Source organism: Rhea pennata, chromosome 4 (genome assembly GCF_028389875.1).
Source record: "Rhea pennata isolate bPtePen1 chromosome 4, bPtePen1.pri, whole genome shotgun sequence".
In the NCBI taxonomy this organism is placed as follows: Eukaryota; Metazoa; Chordata; class Aves; order Rheiformes; family Rheidae; genus Rhea; species Rhea pennata.
Genome location: NC_084666.1, coordinates 23789091 through 23814646, shown reverse-complemented (window position 1 = coordinate 23814646; position 25556 = coordinate 23789091). Strand labels below are relative to the sequence as shown.

At 35.6% G+C, this 25556-nt stretch overlaps 1 protein-coding gene across 1 annotated transcript in view; it reads left to right on the top strand.

The window, feature by feature from the left end:
* ARAP2 (ArfGAP with RhoGAP domain, ankyrin repeat and PH domain 2) overlaps window positions 1-25556 on the top strand; it is a 114997-nt gene that overhangs the window by 31915 nt on the left and 57526 nt on the right. The window contains exons 9-13 of the mRNA XM_062574598.1: window positions 18560-18675; window positions 19795-19994; window positions 20831-20916; window positions 21584-21766; window positions 24550-24724. Of these exons, the coding sequence (XP_062430582.1) occupies window positions 18560-18675; window positions 19795-19994; window positions 20831-20916; window positions 21584-21766; window positions 24550-24724 (760 nt within the window). The remainder of the gene's footprint in view (window positions 1-18559; window positions 18676-19794; window positions 19995-20830; window positions 20917-21583; window positions 21767-24549; window positions 24725-25556) is intronic.

Genomic DNA, 25556 nt, shown 5'->3' with positions numbered 1-25556 from the left:
GCCTCACTGAAGAAGCGTGAGAAAGACTTAGCTTGTATTTCAGTTCTTTGCTGTGTCATCATGATGATGTTTGTGAATATGGAATGAGTGAGATGATGACAACAGCAATATGAAATAAGAGAAGAGCTGAATGTAAGTTGCGTCGAGAGCAAAATAGTTGCCTAAAGATTTTTAGAGCTAGTAAGAAGCCTTGAGCAGTAGTTCAAGTACCAGCTGAGATTAGTGGGTGCTAATTCAAGCTAGGAAGGTATTATGATATTAATATATTACAAAAGCAACAGACAGAGCTTTTGAAAGGGAGATGAGGGAGGAGGCAGCAGATTAAAGACAACAAGAGAAAGCAGGAGAAGGAATTAGGAAGACCTTTTAGATAGCTGCTAGGAGATATTGGGAAGAGAGAGAAGTTTGGGCAGTGAAAGATATAATTAGTGCAACTGAAAAAATCAAAAGAGGCATTGAATGTTTCCCCGTCTTCCCTTCATCCCTCTGGAACATATGTCCTTTTGGAGTTGTCATGTCAATAAGTTATTTGTAACAATAACTGGGAAGGTCTATAAAGAACAGCAATATTTTGTAATAGAGATGACTACTGGTGAGAACTACGAACAAACATGTTAGCAAGCCTGTGAATGACTCTGGTCCGAGATGCCTCATGTAGGTGGAGGAGGAAGGATACCAAATGGACATTTGTCCTCATTTCATTCATTCAGATTTTACTCTTTGCTTTAAAATGATGCCATCTGTAGCAAGTTAAAAAAATCCAAGGAAATATCTTGGAAAGGGAGAGGATTAATATCATCAGCCATTTTAAGATCAAATATACTGTTACACTGGCATCCTGAAGTAGAAGCAAATGATCCAACCTCTTTTAAATAAAGTCATTTTTATCAGGCTGTAGCTGGGATGATAGATTAAGGTCGTATTCCTCATTTTCCAGCAGTTTCTTGACATCAAATTCATTCCAGTCTTCTGCACTCAGAACTGTGGCAAAGATCAATTGCTGTTCATAACATCGGAAACAACTTAAAAGGGAGATAACTTGAATTCTGTAAGAAAGCTTAAAAACTTCCTTTTCAATGTAGCCCCAAATTACAGCAAATGTCGGGGGTGGGGGGAGGTTTGCTGTTGTACTGATCAAAACTCCCTCAGATTTAAACCAATCGCACCCCTAATTCCCCCCCCCCAAAAAAATCCCACAAATTTGAAATAATATATTATTATAGTAAAATCCAAACAAGAGAAACGTGACGATGACTTTTTAAGAAAAAAAATCTACATTTTACGTTCGGAAATAACATTGTAGGATATTATTCCAATGTGTTGAAGATATTAAAGAACATGTAGAAGAGCATAAACAGGAATCCTCTTAACCAAAGTTTAATTCAACTGCACGTTGAAGAAAATAACTTTTTAATAAGCTTTTTAAACTTTAATTTTTGTTTATGAGTGGTTTTTTCGTGTTGGTTTTGTTTTTACACTATTAAGATACAAGAGATCTGGAACTATCTGAGAACATTATCCGTCATCCTACATGGTTTTACTTGCATTTAAAAAGCTACTAGTTTGGCTTCAAATACCATGTTAAAATAATCTATTGAATAAAAGCCCTAAATACAGAGAGCAAAGCACCGTTATGTATATTTTTGTGTATAATGATAGAACCTATATCTATTCTTTTTTAAATACATGAACAAATTATTTTTTCATCCAGTTAAACTAAAGGATTGTATAACCCACAGATATACACACTTAGAGTGCTTTTTTTATATTGTGCTACAAGTCAGTTTAAGATGACAATAAATTAATAAAAAGGCAATTTATTTTTTAAAAATAGTTGAGAACTCTTTTTCAATAGCTCAAAATATCATAAAATTGAATACAACTGGAATGCTATTTGTACCTAGTTGATTTCTATTTAATTTAGCTATATCAGTCAACACTCATAGGAGACATGCTTAAGCACTTACCAGTATGTTTAGATTACTTTTTCTTTTTTAAAATTAAAGACACTGTAAAGCATATTTTTTCTTATACATCTATTACTTTAATGCATGGGCCGTATCTTGGGACAGAAGTAACTTTTAACCATACAAGTGGCAAAATTGATTTTTATTGTTTGTTTTTCTTCTCAACCTGCGTCCTTTATTTCAAACTATTTTATGTAGCTGGTTAATTTGTGTTATGTAAGGTTACAAGACCATTATGTAAGAGTGAAGAGTAGAGTATTTTTGAAGCATTGTGTACGACATGTCATCGCTTAAGTGTCCATTCCACAAATGTAGTTTTTAAAGCTAAGCGCAGTCACATGTCATGAAAGGATATGTGAATTTGATTTCCAAAGTAGGCGAGAATACCATAATGTGCTATTGCAAATTTGTATTTGTTTAGAATATATTTTGTTATCAACTTGCCATTTGTGAAGTCTGTTTAAAACTCAATTAACCAAATGCAGTTTATGAATTTTCTCTAATGTTCAATTAGTTTGTGTAGGAGAGCTCAGACAAGGAATATCACAAAGAGGTTTTTTGTGTTGCCTGTAAGATAAAGACCCAAGTTCCATGGATAACCTTTAGTGTAAGATAAACTTTAAGCTTTCAGAGTTCAAAGTGTTTTAAGATTTTTAAGCTGAGTCCAGTTTGAAGTGGATAGCAGTATGTTTGACCTTAGGATTTGCTTTATGGGTATGATCATATCATACCTGGCAGTCCCATCATGATGATTAAAATGTTCCTCTTGGGTGCAATACTAAATAAAAGTATTATTGTACATTAACGAGAGACTTAGATTATGCCTTTAGTTAATTAATGTGCCTTATAACTGACACCATAATGTCTAGAACCCCAAGCAGGTGAAAGCAGGTGATTAATCATAATGTATTTAGTTTGCAGTGGCTGAGTAAGCATGCAAAGCTCAGTGTTCATGAAGAACATTGTTTTGACATTCATGGATTTCTCTTTGCTTCTTGATAATTTTCAAGAATGGGTGCTGCTTTTGCTCCAATCTCTGTTAGAGTAAGGATCCTTGGAATTTGTTCAAGATGTCCAGAATTTGTATTTTCCTCCCTCTTTTTTTCTTCATACCCTTTTTCACCCTCCACCTTTTTTGTTACAAACCATTAATCCAACAGTGGACAACTGACCTGGAATTGTCATCTTCTGCACAGCATATACTAAAAATGCGAACAGCATCATCATTGACAGTAGAGGGGAGGCATGTTGGCGTTGCTATTGGACTGGTAAAATAATTGAAATAAAAAGATTGATGCCATTTAGTGGTCTGTATAGATTAGGTCATGAGTTTTCATTAGTTGTAGAAGATAGGTAGTTTAAAATAAATCTTTTAAAGATAATCCGTAAAATACTGAACTTTAATCCCTTTGTAGCTTTAGTGACATTCTCGTCTTTTGGATATTAAGTAAATCGTTGCTTGTTTGTCCTGGTTTTTGTGTATTATTTGGAGTAGTAAGACATCGTTTGAGACAGTAGCTGAGCATTGTTTTCTTTATTAGCAAGTTTCCTCCTCTATCTTGTTTCTACAAACTTTATTCTAAATAAATGCACCATCCTCACAGCAAAAGGAAGGGAACTTAAGATTTGCAGCATCCTAAGAATATGAGGAATACCCCAGTGTGCTTTCTTGACAATAATTTCTGACTCTGGTTAATAAATTACTAGGCCAACAAATTTGAAATTTATCAACTCAAACTGAATTACTGCTTCATATAACACATCAGTGCTATTGTTATTAAATTAAATTCTCTTGCTTAAAAAAATTTGCTTGCACTAAAATATCATGTTAGAGATGGCACATTTTAAAACTCGTTCATCAAAAATCAATATCTTATAGATTTTTCTAGAAAACTTCACTCAGAAGTTATTGCTATCTCAGCGTGTGAATGAGACCACCCAAAGATGCACCAAAGTGATTGATCGATTGTCCAAAACCTTAAAAGAAGCATTTGAAAAATAGTGCGTTTTTTTTTTCATTACATGCACTGAATTCATAACAAAAATCAACGTTTGTTATTCAGATTCACTGAAGGTCAAAGGACAGGACTTGACAGTGGTTGAGAAGGAAAATTGCCTTCAGCTTAGTAATAGAGAAGATGTACAGGAATGATGCAGGAAATAAGAGTTGTTTGTTTTCTAAGTGAAGTCTAATGACGTAATTATGTTTTGAATATTTCAAACAATGTCTATCTGTAACTTTTTTCCCCTTTTGAAGTTTTTAGAGCTGCCTTTATGTCATCCCTCTGCAGTATTTCTAGTAAAAGTTGCTTTTATAAAAACGTTAACCCGAAGAACGCCATGATTGACCAATTCATCTTGCTGGCGAAGACCAGCACTTCAATTAGCCCTTTCAGGGAGTCTAACATCCTCTGCTGTTTAACAGACCGTTTCAGCTCTTGCCCGTTCCTCTCCGTTCGCACGAGTTGGGCTATGTCAAAACGGTGCTGCTGTCCGGGGGCTATGGCCCCGCAGCGCCGAGAGCGAAGCGGCCGGCGGGCTGTTTGCAGAGGGCACGCTGCCTCGTGCTGCCGCGTGTTCTCCGGTTGTGTCCGGGCAGGGAGGCGTCTGTCCCCACGTGCGCCTCTCTACGGTCTGCGTCCGCAGCGCAGCGCTGTCTCGGAGGTACCTGAGCGAGGTTTGCGAAAGGCCTGAGGCGATAAGGCTGCATTAGTATAACTGCTTTGGCTGCACATACCGTTCCTGTTCCACAGGCAGCTGGCCCGACACTTGAGAGTGTCGGCAGGATGCTGCGCGATGATGCGAGGTGTGGCGGTTTCTCCAGCTGAGGGCCGTAATTCCTTGCCACAGGGTCATAAAGAAGTTCAAAGGCAGATAAAAACGACAGCAGTCAGCAACAGCGGCTCGGTTCCTGCAACACCGGAGTAATTGCAGCCCGTTATTACGATTGACTCTCCCCCGTCTCCCCTGAAGGAACCAAGCAGCTGCCAATTTACTGGGCTGCAAGAAAAGAGATGAGCCGAGAGACGGGGGTCAGGACAAAGTTGAGAAACAGTGATCAAGGCAAAATTCATTAGATCTGAGTAGTCATAAGAAAGAAAAGGCAGCAGTGCTGACAGGTCATCGCTGGTGCCGAGGTGGGAGATGGAGCCTGACTTTCACGTTGGTTGGTTTGACCTTGCACTTGCCTCTCGGCAAAAGCGAGTGAGGGGGGTTCCAGCAGCTGCTGCCTTCCAGGGCAAACCCCGCGCTGCTAGCAGAGATGCCTGCCCTTTCGGTGTGACTTGCAGAGAAGGGGCTTGTTTCACGCTGAATAAAAACATTACTTGTTTCTCTGCGTGTTCCCTGTGTGCTCTGTAATCCTTCCTGTGTGTTTTGAACTGGCAGTTTCTCACTTTCCTGTTACAGCTGAAAAAAAGAATGATATATTACCTGTTTTGTCTTTTCTCACTGTTAGCATTAAATGACAACCTGCAGTAGGCAAAACTTGAAAGTCTAACTTGAGGATGATCTTAGGTAGTAGCACTAGCTTTCAGCCGATGTGAGCAATTAGCAGTTTAATTTATGTGAAACTTGCCTGGCTGTCTTGGTGTTCTCACTAATAAATGCTTACGTGGGTATAAAAGGGTTACATAAGGCTCTATTTTAGATGTTTCCATTTTGCTACTCAGATCAGTGTTCTTCATCCTTCTGTCATAGCTGAGCTATGGAATATCAGAAACATCTCTGTTAATGTATGCAGAGGGAGCTGTTCTGGAATTTTACAGGGAGAAGAAAAAATAAAGGTTAATAGAGTGCACTGTAGGTACAAAACCAGGAGATGTTATCGCATCACAGTTCTTCACGAGTCTGTGGTGCTGGCTCTTCGGGGCTTCTAATTGTGCAGGTCTTTCATCGGCAGACCTAAATTTCATTCTCCTACACTTCATGAAGATGTATTTTAAAATTAGTATTAAGAGGCCTGCACTGATTTTGTTCTAGCTGCTTGTCCTTGTAAATGGAAAAGTTGAAGGTATGTTTTCAGTATATGCAGAAGAGTTTAAGGAAAGCTGTTGCTGGTAGGATTAAACACAGATACCGGGGGTGACTCTTCGGCTTTGTTAATGTCAGATGGAGCTTTGTTGTTAATGTCAGCATGGCCCAAGTTTCATTTTTGCCAAGTATGTTGTTTTGTACCTGAATTCCTCTTCAGCCTACTTTCTTAAAGGCATGGTTGTGCTGGAAAAATGCAGATGGAAAATGCTGGGTCGTTACAGATTGCAACTGCCCAATCTTGCTAGTATAAAAGTTCTTTTTTTTTTTTTTTTGTATTGAAGTTTTTCTATTCTTACAAAACACTGCAACTCCTTGTAGCTCCCCACCTGTATGCACAGCTGGTACAAAATGCTGCTGCTGGGTTTCAAAATATCTTGAAATGGGGCAATTTTATAATTCTAATTCCAGTTCTGTTTCACCATTTGTAAGACTGTCTTTTACAGGGATCTTAACAACCCCTACAGTCTTGATGCAACTTTTGTGTGATGATGTAAACCTGCATATGTTCACGTATGAACCAGAACAGCTTTTTCTTAGCCATGCTTCACTATGAAATAAAGTAGTTTCCATTTGTTGGTCTTTGGGTCACGATGTTGCTGTTAGATCAGCCTCTGAATCACATCTCTGTGATCTGTAAGATATCTCAAGTTATCTGAGTATAGTAATGCATGTTTCAAATAACTCTAAATTCATAAAATAATTAAAAGACTGTTCTAACAAAACTTCGAGGAAGTAAATTTGTGAACTTGCATAAATGTGAAAGTTAAGCTTCCATTCACCATGTTACCAAGTATATTAATGCTTTTAGAATAATAGTGCATGTAATGATCAAAATCCCTATACAATGTGCAGTGAAGCAGAGTTAACATCAGTCTTGACAAGTTTTGCTTTTTTACGGTCTTTTAAAATTCAGATGAGCAGGATTTATTTCTTCCTTGTGAAAGAAGATGGAAGTGAGAGACTGGGAAACGGAAAGGAGAGTAGGAGGCTGGTGGAACCATTATGTGCCAAGGGAGGCACAGGGCTGTAGCCTTTTTGGGGTGCCTCGGGCCATTCCCGGCTCATTCATTGTATGAAAATGGGAAACTCTAAAATTGACAGGAGGTAACTGTAGAAATGGTAAATGGTTCTAGTCTGTTAAAGATCACATAGCTTTCAGTGTTCTTTCTACTAATTAGACCTCTGCAATACCAAGTTTGGAACCTTTTGGAGGGGAGTATGTATTCTCTTTGTTTTTCTATTTTTTTCTTTTTTAATTTGTAATGGTATGAGAGTAAGTATAAGAAGTAGCATGTCTTAAGGCTGCACTTGTTCTGTGTTTGTGTATAAAAATAGTTTGCATTTTTCTCTTGGATATTAACCTTTGCTTCTGACTAGCAGAAAATAACTTTTTTGCAAGTTTAAACTTGCATGTTTTTACATAAGATGCTTTCTAGCTCATAACTTTTTAGGTCTTTAAGACTGATAGTCATAAAGATTTAGACTATTATGCTAATTAAGACACAGATGTTCAGTTCATTAAGGCTATATTAATTCTAGGGCTAAACCTGAATGTAAATTCAATTCAGATGTTTTAGGGCTGGGCCCTCATTCTATTTTGGACTATTATAAAAATGTTTGAGTAGCTTCCTTGCAGCTATAAGCTAATATGTAGCTGTGATGGTTGTCCTTCTCAGCTTTAATAATCACTGTAAATTAAAGGTTTTTAAAAATAAAGAAATTTTCACTAAAAGCAATTTGCAAAAGCTTTTACGAACCCATGGTAAAATTGCTTATTTAGGATTGATTTACTGAGAGCTCAGTAATTCCACGAGCATTTAATACTCTAACTTTTTCAATATTTAGGTAGCAAACATGCTTCTAAATTGCATTAATTTATGAAACATTTTTACACGTATTAATAGTGTTTTCTGCATGTAGAATCATTTTATCTTCATGACAAAAGGCACTGGCAAATATACGAATTAATAGACACCAAATAGGAACTTTAAGTGTGTCTATTAGTGGTTCTGAATTATGTAAAATCAAAATACTTCCTATGTGTTCATTTGTCAGTTAGCTTTATCTTTCTATTGTGTATCTCTTTAGGGCAATTTAGCATACAGGAACCTAAAAATATTAGAAGAAAGTATTTTATTTTAAAAAAGATATATTAATGTTTGAACTACATACAAGCAGAATCTAATCCCCAGAGAGACATCATCCCTTGCTTGCACTGGGCATGGCAGAACGTATAGGAAAAATATAGGTGCTGTTGTCACTTCACTACTTTAGAATAAATATTCTGGAAATTGGAAGAATTCACAAATCATTGTTTGCCCTCCTTAGTTTTCTGATTCTAGTCAACAGTAAGAAGCTTTTGCTTTAAACTGGCTTCTGGAGGAATGTGTCTGTCTCCATGTAGTCCAAGGCACGTTCTCCAAAGTACACATGCATGCCTGTGTGTGTATGTGCAAAATACAGTTCTGCTAAATGAGTATTTATTTGTAAGTACAAAATTTTTTTAGCTAGGTATGTATTTTTATTCAGATATTTCAAAAATATCTGAATTTCAGATTATAAATAAATCTGAAATTTGGTAATGATTATTGTCTCCATTCTGCTAGAGAGAAGTTTTCTAAAACAAATAAGAATTTATACCATCCAGACAAAAGTTTTCTGTGGGTCTGTATTTCTTTAGGTTATTTTTTTTTTGCCTTAATCTAAAGATAATGATGTCACTAGTTAAAGTGCAATTTTTCGGTTCTGTGAACAGCAAGTATGTAAAATTTCCCTAACTGGATTATGTAGCATTAACTCAATCCAGAGATCTCTGTATTTCGTTAATGTACTCTTATTAAGACTTTCTTGTGTATTCTTGCATCATCTCAAAATGCCATTCAGTTTCACAGCATCAGAAATTTGGACTGCAATTATTATTAAGATCAGCACTGAAATCCGGTAGTGATCCAGTTGGGATATATTTGGAATTTAGAGAATTTGGAAAGCCATAGAAACTGTTCTTGTTTTTCTTTCTTTATGATTGAAAATGCTCTTTATAGTTAATCCTATTTGAATGGCTTTAAAAAGTGTTGAAACAACTTTCTTGTATTAATCCTCCTTTGTAAATATTTTGAATTTTGTTGATTACTTTGAGATTAGATTCATGAGAAACAAGTAGAAAAGCTTTGGAAAACTTCCTCCAAGAGGAAATATTACTTCTTTTGCTAATAATTATTAATTTATGGAAGGTAAAATTAATCATTATTTTTACTTGTAAACTGTGACATTGGAGAAGTACATTTCCTTTTTAGTAAAACAGGAGGTAGGAAGATAAAAATAATTGTTTTATGTATAAAAGAGGACTAAGTGTCTTGAAAGTTTTCTGTTTTGCAATCAAAGAATAAAAGTGTTTTTGCTTACTCGATAATATTTTTTATTTGTCAATACCATATTTATTCATTTCTGTAGGTAAATTTGGGGGCTAGCAGGAACCCCATTGGCTGGAGATTTTCTTGTTTTGCTGGGCTAGAGGGAGAAGGAGTTGTCTTACTAGGCTTCTCTTCTGTCCAGTGACAGCTGTACAAAAAGGTCTATAAAGAGAGTCATCAATTTTGCATGATAGCCATTGTATATATCATCTAAATAATGTCCTTCCTCTAGGAATTTAAGCACTTTGTTAGCAGTTTGTCTAGACTATGAATACATAATAAGATTTTTAGTGAATATGTAGACCTTCTGAATGTGAATTCAGAAAGCCATAACTGTACATGGTACTTTTAAAATAAACAGATCCTACTTTTCTCTGGAGAACAGGCTTCATAAATTTGCCAAGAGAGCTTCCAGTTGTGAACCACTTTCAAAGAAGGGTCCAGATGGCTACTTAAAATTTTAATAGTAATAGTTATATTTATAAATGTCTTTGCATCAACAAGAGGTGCTCTGAGTGCTGATTACAGTGAAAATGTTTAACAATACATGCAAGTTTGAGATGGTGACTATAGGGAAACCTGTTTGGACTCAGAAGAAAGAAAGGGATGGAAGGGATGAAACAGTAAAAGCAAGGACAGCTGAGGAATTTCCAGGCATTCCATAAGTGAGGTTTCACTTATGTTGAAGTAACATCCCTTTGGGGCAAAAATGCATCAAACAAATAGCAAAGAACAAACTCTGAAATGGAACAAATCTCCGTGTGTTACACATTGCGTACCGTAAGGAGCGGTCGTCTCTGTTACTATGAGCAAAGAAATATTGCTGTTATAAGTGAGCGTTTGAATAAGACTAAAGGTGAAAGACATGAATATAGGCTGTACTTGCTCGTGACAGGCTTTTAATTTTGTTTACTTGTTTATTTAGCTGCACACGTCTGTGTGTGCTCATGACTCTTCCAGAGGCAGCCAAACGTGTGAGATCGCAGCACAGGCACGCTGCGGTTGCGCCAGCCTCTTCAGCTAGTAAGATACCAAACTGTGACAAGCTACGTGGTAGCGAGGAGCCTTGCCGGAAAGGAGTTCCAGTAATTGTTCAAAGGGGAATTTTGTCTGCACCAGTTTTTCATGGAGGGGCAAAAAAGAGCGGTTAAGTCTCTCCTGCCTGATATCTGTCAGGGTATTGAGGGAGACAGCTAGACATGCAATGTTATCAGCTTGCTTTTGGTGTGTGGTTCTTGGTGGCTCAGATGGGGGACTGTGGCTCTTTCCTCGTGCCTTGAGTGATAAGGAAAAGAAAGCATTGATGTGCAGAGTTTATTTTCTGTACCTCGGCTGAACTCTGAATTGTAATACTGTTGAAGAAGTCAGTCCTTTCAGTATTTTTCTAAAGTAACTGTGCAAATTACTGTGGTACCTTTAAGTCATGAACTCTACCTTCTAGTAATAGCTTTCAATTGCTTTGAGTTAAAATGTACAGCTTTACTTAAATTCAATTACTTGCACTATTGCAACAGCTCTCACAGTTTCAGAAATAACAAAAAAAAGGTTATTGGACCATCACTAACTGTCACACTTACAAATTATTTGTAATCTTTGCATCATAATATGAAGACCTTTTCATAACTCTGATGTTGAAACTCTGGTTTTGCTCATAATTCAGAGAGTTGGTTGGTGCAACAGCAAAGCAACTGATAACCCCCCAAACTAGATACTGGATGGAGTCGTCTGATAAATGTCATGTTTAAAAAATAAGTCAGTGGGATTTCTAGATGGGTCTGGCTTATTGATGAGCCACATCAATGACAAGTATTTCTGCAACATGGGGTGTTTTTTTTTCCTTCTCTTTCAATTTGCTTCTGTAGTACTGAGAAGCTCGTTAATGTCTGGAATTTTGATTTGTACTGTACTTCTCATTGCCATTGTCTTTTCTGATTTTGAGGACTAAGAAATTAAACTTTTATTTATCTGTTTAATTACTAGTGCTTATTAGTAGCTGTGGTCTTTGGACATTTCTTCCTAGGCTGTATCATCTGGTCTTAATTCACTGTGAACATACACTTTACTTCAGGGAGTGGAAAGGAGAGGAAAGGGGAGTTTAATGTCCTCTACTGTGGCTTATATTCCTTACACGTTGTTAAGACGCAAGTTCTTCAGTAGCTGCCGTTATGGTGAATTTGGTTGAAGTCAAACATCTGTCTAGATTAAGAACATTTTGGGGGTTAGAAATGTACCTGTGATTATGTAAACCTCATTTTCTTGGGAAACTGAACTAAAAACCTGTGAAAATTCAAACCAGATCTGTGTGAAAGAACATTATCACGATTACAGATTTGTGTGCCCCCTTTAAAGGTGGGAGAAAGGTGGGTTACTTCTCCAGCCTTAATTTCACACTATTAAATCTATAGAATCTATTATTGTGCAGGGGATACAGTAACATTTTTCTTTTCCTTTTCCCACAGGATCAGTAGATCAATCAGTGCGTTGTTTACTTAGTAAATGTTAGTAATGTCCTAATTTCTTCCCACGTGCTTTTTACTGTACACTGTTGAAAAATGCCTTAAAGCAAAAGTCTTTCACCAAAAGAAGATAGTTCTGTGAAGAAATGATCAGTTCTTGTTGTGTTTGGCTACTTGAGGAACAAGGATTAACTTATTTTTCATCCATTCCTGTTAGATAAGGGAATGTGGTTGCCTCCTCCTCCTTATGACCGCACAGGGTGTATGATTCAAATATCCATATATTTTGTGTTATCTGTTTCTCTCTCTCTTTCATTGAGGGGGAAGAGGGAGGGGAGAGTTTAATGTCTCACCATACCTACCTGAAGTACTATTTTCCTAGTTCTCAGCTATTCTGCAGAAGAAACCCTAGAGCTTCAAGTCAGATACTAGAAAATGAAAAATGTGCAACGAAATGACTGTATGTTAAGGCTTTTGATTTACACTGTGTAGAAATTGGCTAAGGCAAAGATAAGAGGCAACTCTCCCGGATAATACTCAGTCACATTAAATATGTGATCCTCCTTTTTTTTTTTTTTTTTTTGTATTTTGCAATCTGTAGAGTTAAGATGGTTTTCATTTTCATATGTCCTAGATCGGTCCATTCAGCAAGCAAGACATCGGCCTGGTGGTACATAATCAAGTGATTTAAAACTGCATTCATACTGTAAAATTCAAACACGTGCCAAATTCAGACACCTTAACACCAAGTTAAAGTTCTAAATTACTTCTGTAGTGAGTGGATAAAAAGATTTGTAACGTAAATGATAAGTGATCTAAGAATGTAACTGCATTTGTGTGTTAGACAGGAATGCGTTTTTGAAGCAGCTCTCTGAATTGTCCCTGCTTGCCGTGCCTTGGCTTGCAGCGTGGAGCCGTCCCAAAGCGCGGGCACTGGAGGCCTCCGCTGTAAATGCGCTGCAGGGTCGTTAGCACAGCTAATGCGCTCTGCTCCAGACCACTATGCTGCAAACTGCCCTACAGTGCATGGTACTGACTAGAGCCAGTCTGGTGTCCTCTCTTTTCCTTTTATCCTTGCTCTTTCTTTTGTCCTTTCTTTCTTGCCCTCTATTTTTAGCCCTATCCTTTCCTTTTTCCCCATTCTTTTGGTTTTCCTTCCCCACAAAACTATAGATGTCAGGTCCTCATCACCAAAATGTTTTGTAATTTGTAGCCTGAATCATAGTCAACTGATTCTGTTACTGGGCTTAGAACTTGGGAATTTTGCTAACTAAGTAAAGAACCTAAAACTGATGATGTGACTACCCCCAGGAATTATAATAGATGAACACAAAGCTACAGAATTAACATACACAGACAGCTTCAGTTTTAGCATCTCCATGCTCATCAGGGCTTGAGGGTGGTTCTTTTTTTTTTCCTGTGTAATTATATACTATATGCTTCTCTGACATTTTGAAACCTCATTAGTAAGACCAAGAGTGAGTGAGTATGTTTTTATTCTTGGTGCTTTTGATTCCAATCCATGATATGTAACTATCACCTAAAATCTAAGTTGTAAGATTTTAGGCTGAAATAAGGGACATGAGTCCTTAAGGATCAGGAAAGCCTAATGAAAGATAATTGAATAGGCAAAGGCAAAGTATAATTTAAAAGGAGAAGAAATCAATATAAACTTCTGGAGAAGAATTAATATCGAATCAATTTCTGCACTGTTAATCACTGTTTCTCAAACTGATACATAAGCATGTCTTAAGTTTTTATTAATATGGAAACAAATTTCTCCATCTTTCTATTGCAAAAGTTAACCTTCCCTGCTAGCTAGAAAGGCTGAACTATATAGCTATGCTATGCTAACTAAGCTGTAATTGCCTTACTTGAACTGTTCTAGTTACTGGCCTCTCTGAAATAATTTGGCTACTTGAAGGGAATCAAGTGGCATAAGGTTAGTATAAAGGAAAAGTCTAAATCATGTAAAAACGTTAAGGTCCTTCCCAGGTTTTTTCAGAAGTAATTTTTAGTCTAATTTTCACAAACCTGGTGATAGCTTCCCAAAAGTAAACCTGATAAGCTATTGCAAGTAGCAGAGGTAAGTGCAAGGAAATGTGTAAGACTGTATTTTGGAACTTTCATCAGAAACATTGCGATTAAAGATCGAGACCCTTCTGTGTATGGACAGTAGCACAGGAATAGAGTCTTGTATCTATCTATATCTATCTGTCTATATAGATAGATAATACATATCTCTCTCTCTATATATATTCTCCTGAAAACATGGCAGAAATATTCCTTCTTATATACTCTTGTTGTTATCCCCTTAATCCTCTAGCAGACATCTGAGATAAAAATGTGGACTGATATTTCTAATGGGAAAATATTAGAGTTAGTTAACCTTTAAAATAAAACTGAGAGTTATTTCCAAGGATTTTTCTGAGGGAGAAGTGTAAGCTTGTACTCTCTTTTTGTGTTGTTTCTTTAAATCAAGTCTTTTTTTCAAGTTATATCTTTAAAATAATGTTGGATTCCTTAAAGGCTGATTTTCCAAAGACACAATTATAACTGCTAAACCAGCGAAATCTAAGGAATGCAGGCAGCAGCTCTGGACTCCTGTGTTCAGATAAATTTTGATTTGGCCAATCTAGCTAACAGGAATGCTGGCCGAAGTGGCAGTAATGTAAAACTGAAAGAAAAAAAAAATAGGAAAATATTATACTATCCAAGTAGAAGAGGAATAGTTTTGTGGATATGGCCTGTTCATTAACTGAGAACCACAAGATTCACACAATCATTACAGATTTGCATAAAAATTTCACAGAGAAAGATAGGCCTATCATTTTAAGCTAACGTGCCAAAAGTTATGAATGTTCAGCAACTCTGAAAATCAGACTTCATAGATTTTACTCATAAATGTAGTTAAATTTTCCTTAAACTCAGTGTATATTTCTGTGTCTATAAAATGGTGATATTATATTACAAAGATAGGAGACTAATTTTGTAGCTCATTGAGTTGCATATAGAAGAAAAGAATCAAAGAAATATTAATATAGTCTGTGTACTGACCAGATATCAGGATAGCCTTTGTCTATGTAAAGGTACTATGTTACAGAGAAGCAAGTTTGTAGACGGATGTGCACTATATAGATAGACTTTAAAGAATGTTAAAAAAAATATATATATATATATATGTATAAAATTTCATGGTTCAGGTACAGATGACAGATTTTTATAGGTTTTGAACAGGAAGGATAATGACAATAGGATTCACACATAATAATTATTCAGGAGGGAGCTGTAACCTTTCAGAAACCCAGTATTTATCACATAGTTAACTACTTTCCTTTATTTCCTCTATTAATATTTTTAGCTCAGTTAACTGTGCTGTTTAGTGAATCCTGTTGGTCTGTTGTTATACACATAAAGCGTGGATTTTTTTTTTTTAAAAAAATCTCCTATTGTCAACTGATTTTTTTCACCTTCTCCAAATGCATCCAGATAATATCAATATAGACATCTAAAATTTAAAACCAAACAAAATAAAAACCCACAGAAACTCAGCATTATCTGTATTTTTGAATATTCTTAAATATTTTCTTCAATTGTCAGAAAATCTAACATATAGTTTAATCTATCTAGAGCAATGAACTTTCAGACTGTTGGAGCAGAGCAATTCTTATTCCAAAAAGATACTGCTTGGTCTTGCTGTCAGTACATTTCGTGTAGTGCTTGAATGGCCAAATTGTCCTCTTGTGCGCTCAAAATGAATGCATTTATTTTTCAAAGTGGAGCATTTCTTTCCCTCTGTACCAATTCCCACATCTGTTTCTGAAGGCGAGAACCAGGCTACACTTTTGAAAGCATATAATTCTGAACCTTGAAAATTAGCTTCCAGTGCACTTGTCACTCACAAAGCCTAGTTTATGCCAAATGTTGTACAGTAACCATGAAGAGTTTGTTTGGACCATTTCAGAGAGAACCCTATTTTCACACACCTACAAAATCAGTTAATTTACCTTCTTTTTCACTTCTGAAAAGTATATTCCTCGCTCGTGATTTCTTCACCTTTCTGATATTCCTCACACTGAAATTCGGTACACCAAGTTCTTACAAACGTGTTGAATTAAAAGCATGGAAAGTAGTTACTCTCTTCAGTGGGACTGGTTGCATACTTTGGATATGTGTACAAATTTTTGGAGGATTGATGTTCTGACTATCAGTAAAGACTTTGTATTCAATTTCTTCTGTTTATAAATGCTAAGTTTTGCATTAAGTTCAGTACAAAAAAAAATTGGTGTCTGTCTTTAAATGGTGGCTGGTATTAGGATAGGGAAAGTGAAGGGCCCTTAAGCTTGGAAAACAGGAAAATGAAGGGAATATAGGACAGAGATTTTTAAGATGGAATGGTGTGGGATACGTAGATAAGTAGAAGTTTGTTGATGTTTCCTGTAGCACAAGAGTGAAAGCCATTAAATGAAATTCTTTGTTGTCAGATTAAAATAAACATACATGCACAGAAGGAAGTACTTGTGCACCATGAGTAGTTGGGAAATTCAGGAAAGTAGGATGCTGTGGAGGTCTTTGAACATGAACTTGTTTAAATTCCTTGGGGATGTGGCTGTCGATGACTATTAAGTGTGATGGCTTGGCAGCAGCTGGTTGTTCAGGGACTTTCTGAGCTAGAAGTCCCTAGATTGCTGGAAGCTTATTTGAGAAGATGAGAATATACCTTTACTTGGTTTACACTTTTTTTTATGATAGTTGCCAATAACAAGTGCTTAAGGGGAAGCTACTGTGTGCACTAGATGAACTTTGATCAGGCTCAGTATGATAGTTTTTATGTTCACTCTTCTTCATTACTCTTCTTTTACTTTCAATAACCTCTAATCTAGACTTGAGAGTGTATTAAACTCCTATTAATTGTGTTTTCTGGCAGTCATTCAGCTGTCATTTAATAACAAAGAATGTGGTGCACAGTTATCCAGGTACAAGCATAGTCTTGTTACTGCCCTTTTAAATCTGACCACCTTAGAGTTATAGACAATTAATTGACGCATGCCTCTAATTTACCACTTAAAAGTACAAATCACTTAAGTGTAAAAAGTGGAAGATTATTTTTTCATTTTGTCTTGCTCATTTGATTTAAGACACTGCTACTAATAGAAGTTGGAATTTAGTACTGAATTTTTCCATCTTCTCTCTTTTTTTACCCTGTATTTCATGCTTCTGTTTGTCAGTGGTGATGTCTGACTTTTAAGAATGTTTCATTGCTACAAAACATGCTGTCAAGCTCATACTCAAAAAGAGATTATGCTGCCCACTCGTTTCCCAAAGAACTGCTCTTTGAGGATGAATTAGGGACTGTGTAGGCTTCACAGAGATCTTTTCCAAAGCAGATGTATCTGTATCAAAACCATCGATTTAAAGAAAAATGGGTGGGGAGGGTGGCTGAGGTTGAGGGAAAAGAATAAGAATGTGTATGTTACAGGGAATAAGAGTAGAGGAGAACTAGAAACATTCAAGAAAAACAATTATGTGATGAGTGGCTAAGCTAGAAAGATTGTTGGAAAGTTCTTAATTTTTATAAATCACGCTGAAATCCACATCTTAAATACTCACTACCAAAGAAATATTTGATAACTTTAATCCTGTTGTTGATGTACTTAATGTAATTTGTTTTGTGAATTTTGCTCTGCACGTGAGCTTTAATGTTATTACAAAATTTGAAAATCTCATGAAAAGAAACTTGTCAGTGATGCAGGTTTAAATATGTATTTAATAGAAAACCAATCTCCCCTGCAAATGCAGGTAACTGCTGCAACTTTTGTCTGCAGTGGCCACATTTTGTATCTACTCATATCAGCTTTCACCCAGTTATCTTTTGAGAAGTGACTTATTAAACATGTTGCAGATGTGGATTCGGCTTTTTTACTTGAGTGAGGATTTTTTATTTCTAGTGCAGTTAGTGTTTCCAAGAAGTCGGCTCATATTCCAAGAAATATGAAATAAACTTGTGAAGGTGATCGCTGCTAGACGAACATCTAAACTAGTTTAAGAAAGAAATAATGAGTATTCAGAATATGTCAGAAATAAACATATATATGACTTCTCAATTTTTTCAGGCAAAAATGCCTAACATCTCTAATTGGGCCACAAATAACTCTTGGGCTATTTTAGGTATAGGGCTTTTCTTTAAAACATGTTTGACATGTTTAGTTCACATAATCCATCAGCAGCATGAGCAGTCAAAGATATAAAAACTATAATTTTTATATATTTTGTTAAAACATTCTGTTTAAAAGCAGGCAAAGCTGCTGTCAATGAGAAGAATTTAGATAGATTGACATTATTTAGCCCATAAAGCATGATTTAAGCTAGAAACTCTTATACTTTTAGATGCACGTTTTATTGTAATGTGTTCTTTACCTTTTTCCCTTTATTAAAAGCTATAGTATGTGTTTCTTCTGCCACTCACAATCAAACAAGATCATTCAAGCAGGCTTCAAAATTGGAAGGATAGTATTTTGACATAGTTTAATATAGCTTTAGTTATTTCTTAATGAATTAGGAAGAGATTGCATGTTGTTGCCAAAAACTGTACTACTGACCCTGCATTTTTGGACCATGCTGATTTAATTGTTTTGTAATGTTTCTGATTCTTGAATAATTGAAAGCTCTAATTTTATTATCTTCCCCTTAGGATTTTAAGACAGGATTTGGTATCACTTTAATCCCTATGAATGTGGCAAACGTAAAACAAGTGGATCGGACTGCAAGGCAATCTTTTGAAATAATTACTCCTTATAAAAGCTTTAGGTGAGAACTTTAATATAAATATTAAAAATATGAAAATGATGGTATAACCTAGTTTAGGTGAAAAAGTAATCTTTTAATGTTTTTAATATGCTTTTTTAAAAACAACCTAAGGCTTCATTTAGCTGTGCACTTCAGCAGTTATGTCCCTTACTAGACATTATATGCCCACAGATTCGTATCTTTACATAGGAGTCTTTGCTGATTCTGTGCTTGGACAGAAGAAAAGAAAATTACTGTAAACACTTTATCTTAAAGAAATAATAAACTACAGTACTGAAAAAAATGTGCATCCATCTAATATTAAGCATTTCATTCTAAAAAAAAAGAATCAGTTGTATTCCACCCAATGTGAAAACCCTCTACTGAAGTCGGTAGAAAGTCCCACTGTGGCCGAAACTGTGACCTTTAATGATTTTTAAGAAAACAGAATAAAAGTGCATGCTAATAAAGATATGAAAGCCTTTTATTAAGTGCAGCAGTGTTTCTTAAATGAAATCTCAATAATATAGGAAGAGAAGAAATCACTTTGTTCTCCTTCGATTGTTAAAGGTTAACTTTGAGATAGGAGACTGAAAAGCAAACAATTTCCTTTCATTCTCAGCAGACCAGAGTAGCAGGTAAATTAGTCTTGATCAGTGATTCGAGTCTATGGTTACACGGTAGATAGCAAGTTCTTTGAATTTCTCTAAGCCATCACCCTGTTGGTGTGTGTTTTGGTATTACTTTTATTTTTCAAAAAAATCAATTTAAATGAAAAGCCTTTTTTTTTTTGACTGTTATATGTAGCAAATCTATTTTTACTGCTTAGTAAGTCTCCGTGCTTCTGTAAGTCAATCTATGCTGTTGTTAAAGTACAGGTTTTAAATTTATGTGTTGACATAAAAAGATTGAAAGTAACTCAGGACCATAACATGAAAGTTGCAAATACTGTATACTGAGGACTTTTCACTGAATAACAGTACAAAGTAATATATTCCATCTTAGTATTTAAATCTATGTAAAAGAGGTTTTTTTGACTCTTATTTCGCATACAGATACAATAAATAAGAGAGACTACAGACGCTGTTTAATTGGGTTTTAAAATACAGATCAATAATGCAGAAAAGTCAATTGTTTCAGCTTTACAGCAGAGTCGGAAAGAGAGAAACAAGACTGGATTGAAGCACTGCAGCAATCAATAGCAGAAACTCTGTCTGATTATGAAGTAGCTGAGAAGATTTGGTTCAATGAGTCAAACAGGAGCTGTGCTGACTGTAAAGCTCCCAATCCTGACTGGGCGTCCATCAATCTCTGTGTTGTCATTTGTAAGAAGTGTGCAGGTAGAGTAATTAATGATAAGCCATGTGGTTTCTACAAAATGTCATATTTGCATAGCTGTGCATGTCCTTCCATTAGCTTTTTTATTTTTAGCATGCCATCGTTGCAAAAGTTTTGACAAACAAAAAATGAATGTAACGTTTTAATACTACTAAGTTCATCCGTATTTTAAAGCACTTTCATGCATAAATGACAGGTCTGCAAGGTGATTGGTGTTCCTCCGATGAATATTTGGTGAAAATGAAGGTACACTAGCACTTCTTGGAAATGGTTGGCTTTTGCCAAGGCTGTATTCCAATGCATAACAATTTGCACAGTTACACAGTAACTGTGGACACAGTAAAATATAAAGCTGGGATATTAATTCGACTACATCAGACCATATTTCACTGTCAAAAAGGATATTTTTTTCAGATAGTACTACAAATTCAGTTATGTCTTTTTGTACTTTTTTTTTTTTAATGCGTTCTTAAGCAGTAAATGCAGGGAAAGAATTCTTTAGGTCTTTTCTTTTCAAAACAAACCCTTCAAAGGATGTTCTACGTCAGACAGCATACTTTATTTATTCTTTACTATCAAACGTGTAAAATATGCATATTTGTATAACCTAAAGAGGATGCTGTTCCTGCTCCAAATACAATCTATTTTTTTTTCTGGCAGTGGGGTGAGGTGAAGCGGTGTTGATACTTTTACTATATATTCAAACATCAAACAAAATACCTTTTTTTAGAAAAATGATAGAATAAATCTGTATTCGTGAAAATTGTAGTTTTGTTACCTCAGAAGAGAGACTCAGTTTAAGTTCTTTAATTAAGTAGAAGTATTTTTTGATTTCCAGGACAGCACAGATCTCTAGGACCTAGAGATTCAAAGGTCCGGAGCCTAAAGATGGATACCAGCATTTGGAGCAATGAACTTATTGAGGTATATTGTGATATTTTAACTCTTTGTTATGACTTGAAAATTACAGCATGTATAGGAATTATCTGTTTGTTTTAGTTGCAATAAAACTAACCGTATAGATGCTAAATTCTAATAAACTTGACCTTTCTGGGAGTACTGTATCCCTAAGTTTTTCAAAATACTCTTTTGCTTTGAGAAACATCTGTAGCATTTTCTTTTATTTCCTGGAGCATGTAGTTTTGGAAGGAAATGGAAAATGAGATGCTTTAGAGCCATCACAATAGGCGAGATTGGGAGAGGGGAGAAGAAGGGAGAGCGTCTCCTCACTAGAAGGTTAGTTGCTGTCATGTATTTAGAAGTGGTGCTGATAGACAGGGTTGAGGTATTGCAGTATAAGTCTTGGTTAGCCTTGTAAAGCTTTTGCTGGGAAATCACGAGTATTTTATTATTAGTAGTATTTATGTATTTTTATATTTTATGTATTTTTATACACTTTCATTATTCATTTATAGGTCACCTGAAGCTATGACTTCAAGAGGCTTCCACTGCCTCTCCTGCAGTCTCTCCCCTGCATTCTTCTCTTCTTTAATAATTTTTTTTCTTACTTTAGCAGATGAAAACTATTTAGACACTAGCTTAGTATCTTTCATGCTGTTTGTTTGTTTGCTTTCCCTTATGCATCACCCAGCTCTTTATCATCATTGGAAATAAGAGGGCAAACAGTTTTTGGGCAGGAAATCTTCCTCCAGATGAAGAGCTGCATGTGGATGCCCCTGCAGAAAAAAGGATAGCATTCATTACACAAAAATACAAGGAGGGAAAATTCAGGAAAGCACCTTTTGTCTACAAAACCAAAGAACAGTTGAATAAGGTAATACTAGAACAGATAAGTCCTTACCATGCCTGTTGTATTGATCTTTGTGCATTTTGGTCAACTTGTGAAATTAGTGAAAGACAAATTCAGAATCTTGAACTGTATCTGTCACAGAACTGAATAAGGCTTGTTATGGAGCCTTTGTGTACATCATTTCATGAAGCTGTGATTTTTTAGTGACAGCTATTCAACGTCAATCCAGTCTTAAGCACTATAGCCAATATTAAAGCTCTCAGATATTTTGAGTATAAAAGGCTCCACGTTTTAATTCTGTATTAGGTAGCCATTGTTTGGGATAAGAGTGGTTTAACTGCAGAGTAATCTTGTGGTAGTTTGAAAATAGACCAGTAACAATGAGTCTCTATTGTTCTTTTAGATACTTTGAAAGACTTGTGTACAAGACACACTGTCTATGAGTTTTAAAATGACTTCACCTTGAGTTTTCTTGTAGGGAGCAAGCAGCCAGATCCTGCCAGTGAGATCCACCAAAAAAAAAAAAAAAACAAACAAAAAAAAAAAAAAAAACCACACAAAAAAACGCCCAAACAAACAAACAAAAAAAATTCACTCTTCTAAAAAAGATCTTACAGGTTTAAGTTTTTTCAGATTTTTTTCTGTGGATGAAATATCTATAGTATTTTAAAGCGTTTTTAATGTTATATCCTGGGGGTTTTTTTTGGTTTATTTGTAGAAGATATGCATGTAGAACATATGCATGTACCTTTATGCTGCTTATAGTATGTTTTCCAGTGCCATCAGTAAATGTAGATGTTTGTTTTCAGATTCACACTTTAAAGATGAAAATTTCCACTTCAGTTGTTTAGATTCCTTCTTAATTTATTTCTGACATATTCCATGCCTGCCGTCTAACATTCCAGTACGTTAGATGATTCACAGAATCACACAGAACCACAGAGTGATTGAGATTAGAAGGGACCTCTAGAGACCATCTAGTAGAACCCCTCTGCTCAAGCAAGGTCACCTAGAGCATGTTGCACAGGAAACGATTCATTGTTATCAAGGGTGAAAGTAGCTTGTGCACACTTGCATAGTAGCTTATAGTTAATGAGAAATGAAGCAAACTGGAATTAATGAAATGATGAAAAATGCAAGTTCTCAATGTTTGTTTTTATGCAAATAGATTGCGTATGGTTATAAAGTGGAAAACTGTAATTGTAGTTTTAAATTTTACGTAGTTTTGATGTCCAGTTGACTGATCTACACCATCTGTTGATTTCAGAAACATGATTGTTTAGAATTCGTGAATATTAAAGAGTTAAGACACGTATGTTCAATGCATTCAATGACATATGGGTCAAATTCTCTCAAAGTATATACAGAGAGTGTAGAGAGATGGTAGTGTTAAAAACTGACTGTGACCTGTACTAGAGATTTCATTCTTTCAATAATTTTTGTATTAAAAATGGAAGTGTTTTCATATATTTCATAGGTCATATGTCATAGTTACATATATATAAGAAGCCAAAACAAAGGCACGTAAAAACATTGTTATCTTTAAAACACTTCTAGCCAAAGCATGGAACCACATCTCTGTTTCCCTTGAATTCAAGTTTGCTGTATTTCATTAGAATGAGGAGACGATCTTAGGTTTAATGGAGAACTCTTTACGTCTTTGCAATGTAAAAAAATTATATTTTGTTATTTATTGGTGATAGCTATGCAACAGGTGTTTTTTTTGTTTTTTAATATCAGAACTGCTGACCACAGAAAATTGAATAATTTGCTGTATTTTACAGACTTGATTTTTCTGAAGTTTCTGTTTGTTTTTTTGATGAAGTAAGGGGGTCTGTCAATTAAGCATTTAAGTGCTGGGTAATATCATATGTAATGATGAAATTCTATATAGAGACATGAAATTACAATTTAATAAAGTGGCCATTCCCAAGTAATTATTGGACCTTTATTGAACTATCTGCCTTCTCATCTTGCCTTCTGGATGCTTGTATGTTTATTAGAGCAGCTGAATTTTGAAGAGAAATACATGTGTTGAGCAATTGTGGCCTTAATCATTCCGGAAAAGCCTGTTCTTTAATAAATACTATAAATACACATTAAATCATAGAAACTGTCATGGAGTAGATTGCTGAAGTTATATAGCTACTCTGGATTTTAAGTTTTGTGAACCAGTATCTTCGAAAAAAGGATTTGTGATGTCTGCCTTTGTATATAGAAACATGAGAGAGGTTGGATTTTTCAATAAGTACTGATATCTTTAAACCTCAGATAAGATGACCAAGTATGCAGACGCACTAAACAGTGGTCACCTTTATTGAGTGAGACCATGAATTTGTAAAACTACTATGAATTTCACTATGGTTTCTAATAATGAGTTTAAGGATCTGATCTTGTCTCTTTAGTTGAACTAAAATTCTATATTATTAATAATACTATGTGTTTTTAGTAGTTTAGTAGATATGTGATGAGAGGTGAGAGAGAATTTTTGACATAAACAGCAAGCTGTTCCTCCAGTTATGATAATTCATGCTAGCCTGCTTTATTAAAACTGGTGACAGCAACATCTTGCCGGATTTGGGTTTTGGATGGTTGAGTGTCTTTTGGTTAGGTGGGTTTTCGGTTTTTGGTAGATTCGTACCATACTTCATGACTCCTGCTACTTTTCAATGATAATGGTCTTTGAGGATGCAGGGGGATTGACTGTATCAGAGGCGAAAAGATCTCTTGCAATCTAAATTGCAAGTACTTGTTACCAGTAACTTTCTGATGTAAACAGACAACTACTTTTCTCTCTGCATGATCAGGCCTTGTGTGCTGCAGTAGTTAAACAAGATGTGCTGGAAACTCTGATGTTGCTGTTCAGTGGGGCTGATGTTATGTGTGCCACTGGAGATCCTGTTTACAGTACTCCATACTTACTAGCCAAGAAAGCTGGACAAAGATTACAAATGGAATTCCTCTACCATAATAAGCTGTCAGGTAGGAAATATTCTCTTTGTTTTGATTTTCTGATATTATATGAGCAAAAGGGAGGAAGGAACTCAGAAGAAAAAAATTGAAATTGAGTTGAACAATGATAATATAGGGAGGTCAGCATTAACTGGATTTTAGCAGATAGCAAATGCAGTTATGTGTGATTGACTTGTTTTTTACTCAGACATCAAATTTAGGATTTAAAAAAAATAGTTAAATACTTGATGGTAACTCAGAGGCCTCATACTCTTGCTTTGCAGCACAGAGAGAAATATCATATGTTCTACCCATATTACCAGGCTGTTACCTGAAAAGAAATGGATATTTATAATTAACATCTATCCAAAGCACTCCTGTGGGTATTGGTGTTTGTTAAATGTGATTAAGTTGGTATGTGCATCTACTGCACTTAGACTTACCTGTTTTCGCAAACTCTCCTCCCAAAATATAGCTCACCTTTTTAATCTGTAATAGGATCTATCCCTCCAAACCACCCTTTTTCTGATCATAACTTCTGTTATAGCTCAGAGCACATGATAAACTGTGGATTTGGCCATGGAAGCGAACAGGTTTGGTCTCAATGGGTGACTGTTATGATGCTCTTGAAGTCAGAAAGCTATTTTTAAGAAATTACAAATGTGCTTCAATGTACTTTTTAAAAGAGCTGTTGAGTGGCTGAAGTAGTCTGGGAATGAAAGTTCACACGCTGATTATACTGGAAGAAATCAGCTATGCTGTACTGCAGCCAGCAGTGCAGACCTACTTCTGGACCTTGTTTACATTGTCTCATGCAGCTCTGCAAAATAGCACTACAAAAGCTTTTCAGTGGCAAACTCCT